Raw genomic sequence first — 18,298 nt, 5'->3', positions numbered from 1 at the left:
GATGAATATAAAAGGGTTAGCAGGGGGCCAGAGAATAGTACAGCAGGTAGGGTGCTTGCCTTGCAAACGGTTTACCTGGGTTTGATCCCTGGCATCCCATATGGTATCGCGCTGCCAGGAGTGACCCCTGAGCTCAGAGCCAGAAGTAAGCCATGAGCACAGTTGGTGTGGTCCCCAAACAAAACAAATGACAAAGAAAATATTAGTAGCAAAACTACCTTTAACCAGTTGCCTTTTTAATAATACATTTTAGAAGTCAGACTAACTTACTGATTCTACTTTTGTTTGAGATTTAAAGATCAGAGATTTTTCTTGATTTTACCTTTAACAGAATCACTCCTAAGTTGCCAATTTAGTGTTGAGATTTCTGCAACAGTTAACCCCCAAGTCACTTCCATCACACAGACCTAATTTTGCACAGGGAATGAAGTACAGATGAATTGAAAGTATTGGGAAGGAGGAGAAAAGTAACTAGAGAATAAACAGAGACATTTTATTAAGGTAAAGGTCCTCCCGTTGATCGTCGATTTGCTCGAGCAGGCCCAGTAACGTCTCCACTGGAGACTTTGTTGTTACTGTGTTTGGCATATCAATACTCTCAGTAGCTTGCCGGGCTCTCCGAGAGGGGCGGAGGAATCGAACTCGGGTCGGCCATGTTGGCCGCTTGTAAGGCGAACGCCCTACCGCTGTGCTATCGCTCCAGCCATTTTATTGAGGAGAAAAAAAAAACTTCAAGAAATAAACATCTTCCTCCAAGAAGGTAGAGAATTTCACGAAGAAGCAAACAGTCAATACTAGTGGAAGGTGATAATGACAAAAACAAGTCAACAAAAAACGAAAGAGAAGATGCACATTTAAAAACCACCTTCTTTCAGTGACGCTTTACCAAAATGAAGAGCCTAAAGTCTTGAGCTATCAGAACTGTCAGAGCAGATGCCAAGAGGTGGGGGAGCCGTTTCTCAGCATTCTTGCTTTGAAGTCACACAGAGAATTCCAAAGCTAGCTCCCCCATTTATCTAAGTAACCCTGGGTAAATTAAATGCATCTGATCCTCAGTTTCCCCATCAACTGCATATCAATTGCATCTGGCTCCATAAGTCTGCAGGGAAAATGAACAGAGCATGCGGTTGGTAAATTCCCCATTGACATTAAATGAGGAATAAGAAGGCTCAACATGAACTACATTTTAGGGACAGCATACTATATATTTTACATTGGTGAATCAGGAGCTCTATTATTTTTTCCGCTTTGTTTTATTTTGGGGGGCCACAGCTGTCGTTGTTCAGGACTTTCTTCTGGTTCTGTGCTCAGGATCACTCCTGGCAGGGCTCGGGGGATCATGTGGATGTCCCAGGGAGCTTCTGGGACCACATGGATCTCAAGTCGGTAGTGTTCAAGGCAAGCGTCCTACCCGCCCCTGTACTCTCTCCCCAGCCCTTAAGGGTGCTATTTTTATAAGAGTTTGGGAATGGAATTTCCAATCTCAACACTATTGTACATTATTTTAAGCAGTAAAATGATTGTTTGCTGGTTGTTATCTGGAAATAATTTTTTTTTAACTGAATCACCCTGAGATGCAGTTACAAAGCTGTGCCTGGTTGGGTTTCAGTCATACAGTGTTCCAACACCCATCCCTCCATCAGTGTACATTTCCCACCACCAATGTCCCCAGCTCCCCTTACCCTCCCCTTTCCCCCCAGACTGTCTCTATGGCAGGCACTTGCCCCTCCTCCTTCCCCCTCCTCTTTCACCTTTTGGGCATGATGGTAAGTAATACAGATACTGAGATGTCATCATACTCATTTAGGAAATTTTTTTAATATAGAAAATTAGAAGGTTAAATAATTTAAAAGTCGATGAATTTTGGGTTTAAGATTGTCTGGTGATCAGACAATGTTTTGAACAAAGAATAACTGGGATCTAGTGGGTAAAATAACCACTCCAGGATCTTGAAATGCCCTATTTTGGGGAGTAAGAGGAGATTAACTCCTCAGGCAATCATTTAAAATAACCCCCCCAAACTCTCCATTAAAGTTCTCTTGGAAACTTTAATAGTACAGTACATTACAATTTTATTAAAATTTTCTGGTTTTTTGATACTGAACTTTCTTCCTTTTTTTTTTTTTTTTTTTGCTTTTTGGGTCACACCCGGTAATGCACAGGGGTTACTCCTGGCTCTGCACTCAGGAGTTACTCCTGGTGGTGCTCAGGGGACCATATGGGATGCTGGGAATTGAACTCGGGTCGGCAAGGCAAACGCCCTACCCGCTGTGCTATCTTTCCAGCCCCTGAACTTTCTTCTTGAAGTTATGATGTAATAATCAGAAGAACCCCCTGGAAAATTTAAGGAAAAAAAGGGATTTAAAACATACTTTCATTGTCACTATCACTGTACTCCCGCGTTGTTCATCGATTTGCTCCAGCGGGCCCAGTAACACTGTGAGACTTGATACTGTGTCTGGCATACTGAATACGTCATGGGCATCTTGCTAAGCTTTGCCATGTGGGCGAGATACTCTTGGTAGCTTGCCAGGCTCCCCAAGAGGGGTGGAGGAATCGAAGGCAGAGGAATCGAACTCGGGTCGGCTGGGTCGGCCGCGTGCAAGGCAAATGCCCTACCTGCTGTGCTATGGCTCCAGCCCAAAACATATTTTAAAAATTATAAACTATTTTATAAGTGAAATGAATTGAATATTTTGTGTTTTTGTTTAAGAGGAGATTGTGAACAAGCTGTAAATGCTTTTTTAAAAAGGTCACATAGGGTAACAGCTCCCAGGGTTGGAGAGAGAGATGGCACAGCAAGAGAGGCATTTGCTCTGCACTCAGCCACACTGGATTTAATCACCTGAAGCCCCATTTGGTACCCTGCACCTCACTGGAGTGATCCCTGGCCACAGAGCCATAAGTAAGCCCTGAGCCTAGCCCAGTGTGGCATCAAAACAAAAACTTAACAGTTCCCTGTTATGGGATGAAGTAAATTTGTTTATCTGGGCATCCCCTCCAGTTAAGATGATGCCCCACTTCCTTGAAATATTTAAAGAAATTATCTTTATAAACATGCTAAAACTTCTCAGGGACCCAGCTATGATGCCAGGTGAGGTCAACTGAATACCATGGAGTTCTCAGTGAAGAATTTTACAGCGTTTTCCTTTCAATGAACAGATACAGTTGTAGTAATTTCACAGTTGAGGATTTCACATTTAAAAAGAAAATAACATATTTAAAGAAACGCCTCTGAGTTGTGCATGCTTAACTTGGTAATTAAGTCAATGGATTAAAAATGAAACAAGAAACTTTCCAAGTCAGCACAGGGTTCTGGTGGATTGAAAATTCTCAAACCCAACTCAGTGACTAGTTGCAGTGAGCCACAGGTCACTGCAATGAAAGTGTCTGATAACAAGAGGCCATAGTTAACCTGAGAACCAAAAACTGCCTGGTGTCTGTGGCTGCTGGGATAAGGATTGCCAGCATTCGGAATGCATGATTCCAACAGTTACCACTTCAGACCCCCAGAGTGCTTGATATGATTCTTAGAGGAAGGCAGACATTCTCTTACTCAGTAAAATTCTGGGAACTAAGGCTCAGAGAGGTCATGGCAGTGAACAAAGGTTTGTTTCATGGTAGATGCCAGGGCAAGATCCTAGGTTTTTGATTTTTGGTCCAGTGGGAAAATAAATGTAATAAAATAACACCTGAATAACAGCTCAACAATTGCCTCATGGGCCGCAGAAATAGCTTAATGCTTTGATGGAGGAGGTCTGAGTTTAGTCTCTAGCATCTCAGGACCCTCCAAGCATATGTCAGAAGTAATCCCTGTGTACACAGTTGGGAGTAGTCCCTGAGCAAAGTCAGGTGTAGAACCCCAAGAAACTGACAAAAAGTATTTCACATTATGCCCCCTTTTAAATGTGAATAGCTGCAACATACCCAACAGTTGTGTTGATAGATGAATCTAATCAGAAGAGAGAAAGGTTCTGAAGCATTTTCTTTTTTTGTTCTTTTTTCTTCTTCTTCTTCTTCTTTTTTTTTTTGGAGCCATACCCACCCAGTGGTGCTCAGTGCTCAGAGTTTACTCTGGGTTCTGTGCTCAGGGATCTCCCCTGGAGGAAATTAGGGGCCTCCTGGGGTGGCGGGGCTTGAACCCAGGTAGGTCAGATGTAATGCAAGCATCCTATCCACTGTACTTTCACTCTGGCCTAAGCATTTCTTGAGGTCAACACTTATTCTAGGTGATGCTGGAAGAAAACAGCTCTATATAGCCTATTGCACAAGTCCCGTAGATCTGACAAAACTACTTGTTCTATGGAAATGGAAAACTGGTGATTGCCATCTGTCTCCTCATTAAATCAAGTCAAATTTTTCCTCCACCCAAAATAAAGGAGGAGAGCAAGTAGAGGATAGAAGTTCACACAAAACTTTTGCCATTAGTGTGAAAATCATTTAGCAAGCATAAAACAGTCCAATGAGATTTTTATGCTACCTTATTTCTTTGTGACCCCTGCTTTTTTTGGTTTGGGGGCATACCCAGTGGGGTTCAGAGATTACTCCCAGCTCAGTGCTCAGTGCAAGGGATTGAACCCTGGCCATCTGCAGGAAAAGCATGTGTTCTAACACTCTGGGCACTCTCTCTGGCTCCTCTACCTTATTATTATTATTATTTTTTGCTTTTTGAGTCACACCCAGCGATGCACAGGGGTTACTCCTGGCTCATACACTCAGGGGATCATATGGGATGCTGAGAATCGAACTTGGGTTGGCCACATGCAAGGCAAACGCCCTACCTGCTATGCTATCACTCCAGCCCTTCTACCTTACTTTTTATGGCAGAACTTCAAGAAGCTTCTCTAGAGAGATAACCTGAGTGGTGAGAATGAGAATCCTAGCACTGTTTAATGACTTCACTTGGAGCGATACAGTCCCTAACCATGCTATGACTAGTAACAATTTGCCAACAAATTAAGTATTCCTTACTGGTTCTCAGAGAATGACTTACATTTCTTTAAAAACCACAGTAGTGAAGCTCAGAACTGGAAGACATTTATAGGGTTGTAGAGTTGAATACTTGCTACTTACCAGGCACTAAACTAGCACCAAGGAGACACAGACATTCCTTTACTTATTTATCGGGGTTTTGTATGTTTGTGAACCACACCCCGTGGCACTCAGGGCTTACGCCTGCCTCTGCACAGTGATCACTTCTGGCAATGCTCAGAGGACCAAATGAGGTGCCAGGAATCAAGCCTGGGTTGGGCACATGAAAGGCAAGTGCCCGACCCACTCTACTATTCCTCCAGTCCCTATTTTTCTTTCTGAAGCTCTTATTTTAGTGAGACATCTACAAACAAGTAAAACAAATGGTATGTGAGGTGATGAAGGCTGTTTTAAAGAATGAGGAGGACAGTGCGGGGAGCTGCAGATTTGTTTGTGAGGGAGGAGTTAGAACAGAAATATGCCTGCAAAAAATTCATGGCGAGGCGATGACTATATGCTAAATCTGAGATACGTATTTAGTTACTTGATGGAACCCAAAGGAAGAAAGTTTCAAACTGGCAAAAAAGTAAAAAAAAATAAAATCAAAATTGTTGGAGTGACATCTATCTACCATGACTAAATGCCACTGTACTTCCACATCTTTTTTATCTTATATGTCTATGACTTTTGCTAAGATTTACTACTGTGTCACCAAGCCCTCCCCCCAATACTGGGTGTTCTATCTCTCTCTTTTTTTTTTTTAGCAGAGGACAAAAGAAATATTCACCAGATCAAGAATATGTTCCTTTACTTCCAACTATATCTCCCAAGAACTAAAGTTGCAGCACAAAGAAATTATTTTCAGATAAAAGATCTTAGGAAGAAATTCACTTTTGAATCTATAGCAAACTGTAATTTTTAAAACATTTGTCAGCACGGGGTAAGAACTGAAATGCTACATAATCCATATGGATTACAGATATGCATGGCTGACCTTTTATTTCACTGTTATGTCTTTCCCTTGCACATGAATTTATAACCATTAACTCAATTATTTGTTTCTCTTTAACAGGATTTCATTATTTTGCAGATATGCAAAGGAGCGAAGATTCTGTGAAATTTAAGTCTCAGACTGGGAAAGCTTTAAGAGACTATAAAAATAATATTTTGTCATGGCTGTCACATAAAACTGAGCACAAAAGGGGAACACAATTAGTCCATTGTAAATAAGCGCAGCGTCTGACTTACCCGGAATAGGAATAATAGGAATACTTTCATTAGGGACCACCCGAGGTGAGCTGCTATCTTCCACATAGAAATGAGCTGTCTGAAAACATTTTCTGTGCAAGAAAGAGAAAACAGGCAAAACAGTGAGACCAGCAAACTATACTTTGTCGGAGTTCACCATTTTTCAAGTCTTCACAGACTTTCCCAGTTTTTTCCAACCCACTGCACGGTGCTCATCCACAGAAAAGTGACAAGATGCAGGAGGGACAACACGCAGCCTACTGAGTTCAACACAAATAGCTCCAGAACATACATATATGATGATGCCACACCTTTCCAGAGAATCAAAAGGGAAAGGCATGGTAAGGCACTACTCAAACCTCTGAAAACTTGTCATGGACTGAATAAACTTGCAGCACAAACCCCGAGGAGTAGTCTGCAGTATTTCTCAACTTGACCTGTTACAGAGGACTTCATTGCTAAACACCCAAAACCAAGTTCAAAGCTATACCTCAACCCCTCCCCAGAGCAGTCCTGGGAGCCCAACTCCACAATAGCACCACATTGTTAGCTCTGAGCAACGCCCCACCGCCCCTCAATCCCCAAACTGTAGACTGCTCTTGAAGGAGGGTCAGAGGGCACTGAAGGGGGCAGACACTCAAGATCCAAGGCCCTTGCCAGACAACATCTGAGATGACACGGACCCTCCAGTGTTACCTCCTTTGCTTTCAGTTTGGTTTGGTTATTACCTGTACTTCAGGCAAAGCAGGGAGCAAACACTGGTCATCATAGGACAGGCAGGGAACAGAAAAGCCATCAGCAGCTCGCTCAGCCTCTGCCTCCTGATGCGGGCCAGCCCGCAGCTTCCCAGCACTCAACGTCACCACTCATTGCGGCCCTAATGAGCTGCCGGAAGCACAGGCTGAATATTTAATGAGGCTGCTCGGCATGAATGGCTATTGTGACCAGAGAAGGGTCCCTGTTCATCTGGCAGAGGGGCTTCACAATAGCTGGCCCTACTGCTGGGTCTTTTAGCCAAGCAGGCGGCATCCTTCTGGTGCCCCGTGTCACTGGGATCTGTCCCACTCCGCCGGAGACCCCCCCACCCCCCCGCCCTGAGACCCAGCCAGGCACACCTCAGCTTTGCTTCACTTTTGTCTGGGAGTTTATATTTCAACTTCTCTTCGGAGCTGTCTTTGCTATTCCACTCCCAAATATCCTGGGATGATTCTGGTGGGTATACCAAGATGCTATAAAGCCAGTGACGGGGGGTGGGGGACCTTAGGAACATCAAGCAACTCTATGAACTAAAGGAGATTTCAATGAAAGTCAGGCCTCTAAGTTGTACAGATAACGCCACCTCAGCTGTGCTCACAGCAGCTAGAACCAGAGTCCAAAATGTCACAGAGCAGTATTTGTCTTGAAGCGGTGCCTATTTTTAGTGGAAAGGAGCTCTGACCCAACGGACATTGGGGCATTTATCTGGACGCAGTTTGGACTGCTGCTCTGTACCAGGAGGGCTTCTGGACATCAATCACTCCCTCTCCTGGCACACATGTCACATGGTTCTCAGACAGACACCGCAGAAAAAGGATTTCTTTCTATGAATCGTTTGGCATTTACACTGGTTTTTTTTTTTCTTTAATTTTTTTAACCACTCATTTAGTTGCCTTTACGAAAATTTGGAAATCATGGAAGATGGCCTAATGACTTAAGTGCAAAATATATTAGGGCCTGGGAGGCATATGAATCTTCTATTGAATGTAAAGAGATGGAAATCCAGGTGAAAAAAAAAGATATATCATGTTCATGCTAAAAGCTTCCGTGTGCTTTTTATCAAACTTTTGATTCTGGATTCTCTCTCCCCCCCGTGGGTTTGCAGATTTTCAGAATGAAAAAAAAAAACAAAATAAAAATGTTATGAGCTACAAAAGTGAACTAGAACATTAACCACTTGATCTTAATACACCTAAGGAAAGCAGCTCTTGTTGGGACCGTGGACTATCAAGTGTTTAGCAGCCTCCCAGAAAGGGCCTAAAATAAATGATACACATTCAGGTCACTTTACGTAGTAGAAGGAAAAAAAAAATCTTGCCAAGAGCCAAACCAATTGTTTTTCTATTGCAAGACCTTAATTACTATGCCTTACTTCTTAATTATATAGCTGTTTTTTTTAAAAGACACTTTATTGGCCATTTATTAAAGTCAAGTGATTCGGAAAGACCATATCAGGGTTATTTTATTTTATTTTTTTTGTTTTTGTTTTGCCTGCAAGGAGGTAGGCAGACAGTTTGTTCTGTCTCCAGCTACATGTGGAGTTAAAGGCACCACATTCCCCGCCCCACAAGCAGTGTGTATTGAAGCAAATCACACTCCAGTGTCCCATATGCTGTTGTATAATGGATTTTCCCTGGAGCAAAAGAGCTCTGTGATAACTAGAGAAGACAGAGCTCCAGGGTAAAGGTCATGTCTGGGAGACACAGCTGTCCCCACCTGCACATCCATGCACTGTACTCTGTCCTTCCACACCAGGTTTCAGAATGTCCCACTAAGAGGGGATGTCCTCCCATAAAAGAAAGGTCTAAATGGACTCAGCAAGCTGTTATATGGCACCGACACACAGCACAGAACACAACAACAACAACAAATTGTCTGCAATTTCTTTTTCTGTTGTTTTTGGGCCACACCTGGCAATACTCAGGGGTCACTCATGGCTCTGCACTTGGAAATTACTCCTGGTGGGGCTTGGGGGACCATATGGGATGCTGGCAATCGAAGCCTGGTCAGCCACGTGCAAGGCAAGTGCCCTGCCCGCTATACCACCACACTGACCCCTCTTTGCAATCTCTTGGGAGCCTTCAAGCTTGCCCCAGCATTTAAATTCAAACACAAATACATGATCTTTACAGAAAAATGAGGAAGGGTCTGAAAAGAGGAATGACTCCTTCTTAGAGTGAACACCTCGGCAAGACAGCTGAGTTCAGAGCTGGTATCATATATTCCGGTATTGTAACTTGCTCATTTCAGGGCAATCCATGAACAACTTTGTTTTTGATTTGCTGTAGTATCCATGAATAACAAATAGATGCAGGTCTTTTTAGAAGAGGAAAAAAATATTTTTTTTGAGGGGACTGTTGGGGGTGGGGTGGGGTCACACCAACAGTGGTTGGGAACTACTCTCAGCAGACCTGAGGTACCACACAGTACTAGGGGTTGGACCTGGGCTCCTGCATGCAAAGTGGGTGTTCCAGGCTTTTGAGTCATCTCCATGGCCCTGAAAACCTAAGTCTCAATGCTTCTAACTACTTCAACTATTACACACCCCAAGATGCAGTTATTCTCTCTAATTCCGAGATCAGAGGACTAGAGACCAAATTTCTGTAAATGCGCAAATGTGTCACTGGGCATACAGCTTCAATTTTCTATCAAGGCCCAATTCTCTTCTAGCTAAGTGGACAGAACTCCACCACACTTATTATGTTTTTATCGTTACCTTTTTTCCTTCTCTTTTTCTCACGTCTCCTCCACTTTAACAAACTAAGAACAAATAATTAAAAAAAAAAACCCACTCTTGTCTGCAAACAACGCATATTGGTTATCTTCTATGTCCTTTAATCTTACTTTTGTAGCAGCCGACATTATCTTGCCCTGAGGTTCCCAACTTAGATTCATCTTGGTTCCAGAGGGTTCTGACTTTAGTCAACATCTCCCTGCCTTTCTTTCCTCCCCCATTTACATATACCTCAGAGTAGTTTTACAATTTAGTTGATTATCAATCCGCACTGTACATCTTTGAATGGAGGAGGTTTAAATCCCCCATGTAGGAGATCTCCCGATGATTTTAGCCAAGCAGGTGCAGGATGGGGTAGAGACTAGGGTGGTCTAGAAATCTCCCAGAGGATTCTGGTTTGACCAGTCCATGGTTTAGCCATCACTGTGATCAAGAAAAATAGTCTCAAAGATTCTCCATGAATCCAGGAAAGCAACCAAAGAAATAAAACTATCTTGAATGTTAGGTACAACAAAAGAAAGATTTCAGAATTTACAGAACCCCACATGAGTTAAGAGTGTAAGAATCCAAGGGTATCGGGGGGCAGAAAGAAAGCAGAGTGGGTAGGGTGCTTGCCTTGTACAAGTCTGATCCGGGTTCAAACCCCAACATCCCATATGGTTCCCTGAATTCTGACAAGGGTGATCCCTAAGTAAAGAAACAGAATTAACCCCCAGCACAAGGGGGTGTGACTCCAAAAACAAAACAAAAGAATTTGAAGAGTTTAACATAAAATTGTGCCAAGCACAGAAAGAAAACCTTTCTTACACATATAAGAGTAAGGTCTTTTATTAAATTTGTTGGGACTGAGCTAGAGCGATAATACCGTATGCAGAGCACCCGGGTTGCACGTAGCTGATTGAGTTTGATCCCCTGGTACCACATATGGTACCCACAGCCCATCAGGAGTAATACCTGAGTGCAATCAGGAATAAGCCCTGAGCATTGCACACTGTCAGGTGTAACCGCCCAAATAATAGTCATAAAAAATTTGTTATAACCTAAGCTCTTAACGGTAGAGGGGCATTCTCTAACCTGGCTCAAATTGTTCAAATATCCCTTGTATTGAATAAAAGTCTCAGATGACAGAAAAAAAGATTTTTCAAGTGGAAAAAATATTCCTCCAAATTAGGTCTCAAAACACTCTTTGAACTGGTTTACTAGCCAGCATAATAAAATTTCAGTTTCTCTGAAGAAAATGAATTTTATTTTTGGCTTATCAAACAGTTCATAATGTGTGTGGTGGTCATGAATTCCAAGGGCCCTGTGACTCAGACATATCTGAAAGCCACTAAATTAATACATGTCTTTCTGAAATCCACTTCCATGGAAAAAGTGCCAGGGCAGAGTTACAGGAAACATCTTCCTTTGCACGAGATACTTTTTCCTTAATTCAGACTCAAGAAGTATAAGGGCCAGAATAAAAATAAAAGGTTGATGGCAATTTACTGGTGCCCCAGTTGGTCACACTTTTCATTTCCCTCTAGGTAGGCATCTCCTCACACTGGTGAGAGCCAAGTGTTTAAAAATAGCATCTTTCTAAAGCCAGAGCGATAGTAAGTGGGTAGGGTGCTTGTGATCCATGGCACCCCATATGGTCCCCCAAGCCTGTCAGGAGCGATCCCTGAGTGCAGAGCCTGAGCACAGCCAGGTGAGGCCCATCCCCACCCTCTACCAAGAGTCAGAACCATTTTTCGTAGCAAACACCCCAAAGACACACCAGTGCTGCAGGGGCTTGGTCAAAAATGGTCAAAAAACTTCCCTCAAGGGAAGTTCTAAGTAGCAAAACGGGGATAAGCTTCTTGATTATTCTTTCATCTCTTTTGAGAAAACCAATGTAGGCGTGTATATTTTAAGAATTCCTAGAAAGGCTTGACTGGAAATCAAACAGATAACGTGATATCATTTCTGATAGCTCATCAAATTCTGTGGGCTCATTCCAGCAGCTTCTGCTCTCAGAAAGCTGACAGCCCGTGACCGCCGTCCAGACTCAGCTGGTACCTGAGGCCTGGTTGTGCGCCTGTTGCCTAGAGGGACTTCTCTGGCTTCCTGTCACGAATATTTGCATTTTGGTCAAAATTTCAAAAAGCAATCTCCTATTCTTTAAAGTGAGGGACATATTTTGATGCGACTTTTCCCCAAATCAATGATTCTGTGCTTGAGAAAGCCCAGTGCATATCAGAGTTCATCATCCAGTTAGAATGCCATAAATACCAACCAGGTAACAGTAAACAATCAGTGTCATGGAAACACACACACACACACACACACACACACACACACACACACACACACATACCATGGTAGCACATGACAGATCGTGGTGTGTATAATTGGCTCTCTGGGCTAATAAAACACACACACACACACATATACACACCAGCTGCTCTAACACTGCTTTATCAGTATTAATAAATACTTAAGTCACAGGGCTATTCACATGAAATACAGTCAACCACAGAATTAGCACCCAGTCTCTGGAGTCCCCTACTTCCTTCCAGGAACATCACTGTCCTGAGGCAGAATTCCCGAATGAGCAGCCTTCTGCACAAACCCTTTCCTATTCACCTTTTCTGTTTTTCCACGCAGTTGCTTAGCTCTGGTCCATCCTACTGACTTTATTTAGCCCACTTTCTGCCCTTCTGAAAGGACTCTGAGAGTAATTTAGGCGACCAATCCTTTCCAAAAGCCTAGTGCCAATCTTGAATCCGGAATGACAGAATCCTGGAAAGGGCCCGAGTTCCACTTTTTACAGCCAGGTACTAAAAAGGTTCCTCAAAAGGCAGGTATTCAGACCTGCTCGCAGGAGAGAGGTTTTCTGAGGTCTCTAGACATCGGTGTTGATACACCTGAGCCGTCACAATCCTCTTGTGTGACTTGTCAGTGTGACTACAGGACAAAGCAAGAGAAGGAGCACAATATGCTTTGGAGAGTCCAAGGAAAACCGGGCTTACCAAATAACCAAAGTGTTGATACACAGGGATTAGAAAGCAAGTCACTGTCTTCAAATTAAGCTCAATGGCTTTATAATCACATCAGGGCGACAGAGTTAGTTAGCGGTGCTGCTCAAAATGCTAATTGAGGCAGTTGGCCGAGCTGCTGCTGCATATTAATTAAGCAATCTTAACTGATTTATATACTGCCTTCATTTAAATTTACAGTGGCACGCCTGTTAATAATTCCATTTATTCTCCTGCTGTCAAGTACAGAACTCACATTAATATTTACTTTTGTAAATGCGTCTGTTGTAGTAAATGTGTATGAGCCCCTTAGAAAGAGAAAGTTGAAAACCTTCACATGCCTTCCAGGAAGATGATTGAGAACTGTGTGAAAAAGATGGGGGATTGATTTATTAGGGCAAAATCTTTCAAGAAACTGAAGTGACAAACATAACAATGGAAGGAAAAGGCAGTGGGTGTATTTGCGCTTTTGCTCAAAGGAAAGAGGAGTGCCTGTTTGAAATAACATGGAGTTCCACTTGGAAAAGAGCCCAAAGGAAGTTCGGAATTGAGATTTTTCATATGCAACTGCTCACTGGCTGTTAAGATTCCTTGCTGCATGTTAAATTATTCTGTTTGGAAAACTCAAGTTTACACTTAGAGTATCTTTTCAGGAAGGGATCTTCTAGAAAGAAAAAAAAAACTCAAAATGTGTTTCTCATTTGCATAGCTTTCAAACCATAAAAAGGGGCATGTGATCTGAATGTGCTTTTGGGGATCATCGAATGGCTTATTTCACATCAGGACTGTTCTGGAAATCCTGGGACATATGGTTATCATACATTGGATAATAGGGCTTTGTCAGATGTGAGCAGCAAAGGAAGGAAAAGCAGACTGCCAAGTCAGGTGAGAGAGGATAGAGACATTAAAGGAGAAAACGTTTCCAAATATTTTGGATTTCAGATGGGAGAAATGCCCCATTCTACTCTTGTTGTAGCTAAAACTGACAAAAAAAAACTTCATTTCAAGGAGATTTGCATATGAACTGTCTGCAGTGATCACTTTGGGAAGGAGAGGGAATACTTTGGGAGAGAGAAGAGCTGCTGAAACCACATTTTGATGAGTTGAAGAATCTCAATGGAGAAATTCTTGTCCTACCTGACTTCCTGTCAGAGGATAACAAAGCAGGTCTTCCCATAGTTCTCCACTGGGAGCCAGAAAAAGTCTGGAAGCCAGTGGCTTTGAGGAAATTGTCTTACACCTCGGCCCTGGCCTGGACTGTTTTGGAATTCTAGATTGAGTTGCATGGTGGGGTAGGAGGGGCAGTGTGTGTGTGTGTGTGTGTGTGTGTGTGTGTGTGTGTGTGTACTATGTTTCCTTTATTTTCAATCTTTTTTTTTTTTTTTTTGCTTTTTGGGTCACACCCGGCGATGCACAGGGGTTACTCCTGGCTCTGCACTCAGGAATTACTTCTGACGGTGCTCAGGGGACCATATGGGATGCTGGGAATCGAACCCGGGTCAGCTGCATGCAAGGCAAACGCCCTACCCTGTGATACCTGTGCTATCACTCCAGCCCCTATTTTCAATCACTTTAAGACACTGACACAATCCTCGGATTGTGGAGGTTAATGTGACAGCCCAACACATTTTGGTGAAGGACAGGAAATAGAGATTTACATTTTATTTGCTACACATGAGGTTTTATAGTTATCTAGTAAAACAATCTGGTGGAAAGCTTTTGGCAACTACTTTCATTAATATACTGACTAAAGTCAGTAAGTTAGACATTTGCTATTATAGTGATATATCATTTTATCCCCTTCCCCCTTTCCTTTAGAGTGATATTTTAAAGATCAAGAAAGGTATTGTGAGCTCCTTAACTGAATGACCCCTGATGGTGATACTTTCTAAATATTTGGGATCACGGTAGGAAGAAAAACATTGATTCAAATATCACACAATCAATGAGGGAAAATGCCAAATAAAGTAAAAATTTTATATTAAATTTAAGAACAAAATACTTTATATACAAAGTGGCTTGGTCAAGGGAGACAGCTGAAGAGTTACAGTGCATCCTTTAAGTACAGGAAGCCCAGGTCTGACATCTGGCACCATATGGTTCCCTGAGCACCACAGGGAGCAACCCCTATGAACTAAATTGGAAAAAGGCTCTGAGCACCACTGGCTATGTCTCCAAAACCTAGATAAATAAAAATTCAAAGAGTAGGACCTAGAGAGATAGTACAGAAGTTAAGGCACTCGCCTTGCACGCAGCTGAACTTGGTTAAATCCCTAGTACTGCAAGTGGGCTTCTGAGCACTGCCAGGAGCAAGCCCTGAGCACAGCCAAGTACGCCCTCAAAACACAAACCAAAAGAGTTTAAAAGTAACTTCCAAATGGATAGAGATGTCTCAATGATGACTCAAACTCCAGAAATCAAGAAAATAGTGAGAAGTAAATTATATGAGAATCGAAGAAGCAGCGTAAAATATGTAAATGCTGATAAAATGTTCTCAGAAGAAGACTAACAATACAAAGGAAGAAGGGGCAACGGATATAAACATTCATTTTCATGTATAGGAAAATAAATACAAAGGTAAAGGTAAAAGGTAAAGGCCCTCCCGTTGTTCATCGATTTGCTGGAGCGGGCCCAGTACCGTCTCCATTGGAGATTTTGTTGTTACTGTGTTTGGCATATCGAATACATCACGGGTGGCTTGCCAGGCTCTGCCATGCGGGCGAGATACTCTCGGTAGCTTGCCGGGCTCTCCGAGAGGGGCGGAGGAATCGAACTCGGGTCGGCCATGTTGGCTGCGTGCAAGGCAAACACCCTACCACTGTGCTATCTCTCCAGCCCGCAAATACAAAGGGCACTTAAACATATGATAGACCCTCAACCCCACTTAAAAGTAAATACATTCTTTCTCCAGGGACATTAGCAGATAGGCTTTCCTGACATCCATCGTGCTAGAGACCATCTTGGTAGCCCACCAGGAAGGGTAATTTGGCAGCATCCATCAAAATTACGAATGCATGTGCCTTGTGAGACAAGCCAATTTCATGAATTCATTTCACAAAGAGACTTATCCACTTGCAAACTGACACATGAAGTTATTCACCACAGTAATTGTTGGTAATGAAAGAATGGGAACAGTCAGAATGATGTTTATGGGGGCTGGGGGTTGGTCAAAGAAACCCTGACCCTTGGGGCTGGAGCCACAGCACAGTGGGTAGGGCATTTGCATTGCACGAGGCCAATCCGGGTTTGATTCTCAGCATCCCATATGATCCCCTGGGCACTGCCAGGAGTGATTCCTGAGTGCAGAGCCAGGAGTAACCCCTGTGCATTGCTGGGTGTGACATAAAAAGAAAAAAAAAAGAAAAAAAGAAACCCTAACCCATCTATACAAAGGAATCGCATCCTTCCATACAAGAAAAGAAGGAGATGACAGATGCAGAGATGGAATTAGATGAAAAGAGCAAGGCTGATGATAGCAAAGAGAGTATGCCACTGTGTATAGAATGTAAAGGAGGTGAACGGGCCTGGATTTGTGTCTGTTTATACACCTCAACCTTAGACTCATAGAAGACAGATCAAAGGTCTTCCTACGTATTTGCAGGGGCTAGAGATCTGGGGAAATGCATGATTTGAACCTTTCTGATTTTTTCACTGTGTCAAGAATGACCGATTAAAAATGGAAGTAACTTTGAAAAATCAAGTACTTCAGGCTGATCTTCACTGGTGCTTTTTCTCCTCCCTTCTCAGGGATAATCAGTGATCATTTCTTGTGGACACTGTCCTGCTCTGAGCAATTCTGTCCACTACCCTGTGCCAGAGAGGACGGTGTCATTAAGAGGTGAGCCCCAATGGCAAAGCCACAGCCAAAGCCAGTTGAGTGGACAGAGGCGAGGAGGAGGTAACAGTCTCTCTGCCTCCGCTCTCCAGAATCCCGGGAGAGGACAGAGGAACTGTGAGATCCAGAGGCTTCCTAGAGAGCAGTTGCGGATGGAATTAGGTCAGGAGGCTGGAGAGAGGAGGGAACGGCAGCGGGAGTGTGGGCTGATGTTTTGAAAATAGAAAGAGGAACTGTGCACGCTGGAGGCAGGGAGGACCGGGCATAGCCAGCTTGCAAGGACTGAGATCCAAACCCTCCAGGACGGGCTCTCTTTGCCTCTGTGTCTACTCTTTCAGAATAACAGGCGTGGCTTATTGGGTCTTGAGTACGGGGTATTGCTCCCAACTCAAACTGACGGGGAAGATTCCACCCACGCAACATTTCCTGGACTCTACTTTTTTTTACTCTACATGGCAGCCCCAGAAAAGGGAACTCTCCTCGTACCCATTTTGCAAGTGAGAAAGTTGAGGTTCAGGTGCTAACAAGATGCTGGAAGCCACAAAGCCAGGAAGAGGTGGAATTACAGTGTGATGTCACATCTCTCCGTGCTAAAGCCTGTCTTTCTAAAAAGTATATTTTTTTAATTTTTAGTTTTATTTTTTGCTTTTTGGGTCACACCCAGCAATGCCCCGGGGCTACTTCTGCCTCTGCACTCAGGAATTAGCCCTGACATTGCTTGGGGGACCATATGGGATGCCGGGGATCGAACCTGGCACATGTGCCCCCTACGGGACTTTCGCTCTGGCCCCTAAAACCTATTTTTTTTTTCTTTTTGGGTCACACCCGGTGATGCTCAAAGGTTGCTTCTGGCTCTGCACTCAGGAATTAATCCTGGCGGTGCTCAGGGGACCATATGGGATGCTGGGAATCGAACCTGAGTCAGCCGCATGCAAGGCAAACACCCTGCCCACTGTGCTATCACTCCAGCCCTAAGCCTGTATTTCTTAACTACGCATATACAGATCTTAACTATAGCTGTATCTTAACTACAGATATATAGAAAGGCAAATGAAACTAGATGATTTAGAATGAGGTGGTTTCTATAAATATGTGAAGTTTCCCCAGGGGGCTTAGACCTGGACAGAACAGAGAGTGCCTCCCCCAAGCTTCTGGCTGGCACTTGGAAGAGAGAAAATAGAGTTTAACTCCAAAAAGTCCATTCCCACTTTGAGACCAGGTACATAAATCAAGTGAATCTAGTCCACGCGGCAGCGTTTTCTGGAGAGGATGCAGACACAGCGTACACACTTATCTCTGTGCTATGTTAGAGGCTGGAGCGATAGCATAGCGGTAGGGCGTTCGCCTTACACGCGGCCAACATGGCCGACCCGAGTTCGATTCCTCCGCCCCTCTCGGAGAGCCCGGCAAGCTACCGAGAGTATTCGATATGCCAGACACAGTAACAACAAAGTCTCCAATGGAGACGTTACTGGGCCCGCTCGAGCAAATCGACGATCAACGGGAGGGCCTTTACCTTTACCTTTTATGTTAGAGGCAAAGGGGGCACTTCAGTTTTATAATCAAAAGCACATTATATTTATAATGGGCTGGTCACAAGCAATATTTTAGTGATGCCAAGTTCTCTTTCTCTAAGATGAGGTTTTCAAATTTAAAACTACCGAGAAGGGGTTCTATTTCACTATTTCAGTTTTCACCCTTGGAGTTTTGAAGACTTCAGGGCCAGATAGCACAGGGGATAAAGTGCTTGCCTTG

At 43.3% G+C, this 18,298-nt stretch overlaps 1 protein-coding gene across 3 annotated transcripts in view; it reads right to left on the bottom strand.

The window, feature by feature from the left end:
- PTPRG (protein tyrosine phosphatase receptor type G) overlaps positions 1 to 18,298 on the bottom strand; it is an 822,933-nt gene that overhangs the window by 52,957 nt on the left and 751,678 nt on the right. For all 3 annotated transcript variants that reach the window (XM_056129040.1, XM_056129043.1, XM_056129042.1), the window contains one exon: positions 6,220 to 6,311. In XM_056129040.1, the coding sequence (XP_055985015.1) occupies positions 6,220 to 6,311 (92 nt within the window). The remainder of the gene's footprint in view (positions 1 to 6,219; positions 6,312 to 18,298) is intronic.

Source organism: Sorex fumeus, unplaced genomic scaffold (genome assembly GCF_029834395.1).
Source record: "Sorex fumeus unplaced genomic scaffold, SorFum_2.1 ptg000072l, whole genome shotgun sequence".
Lineage (NCBI taxonomy): Eukaryota > Metazoa > Chordata > Mammalia > Eulipotyphla > Soricidae > Sorex > Sorex fumeus.
Note: the sequence above shows the minus strand (reverse complement) of the source record. Positions and strands in the feature narration are given on the sequence as shown.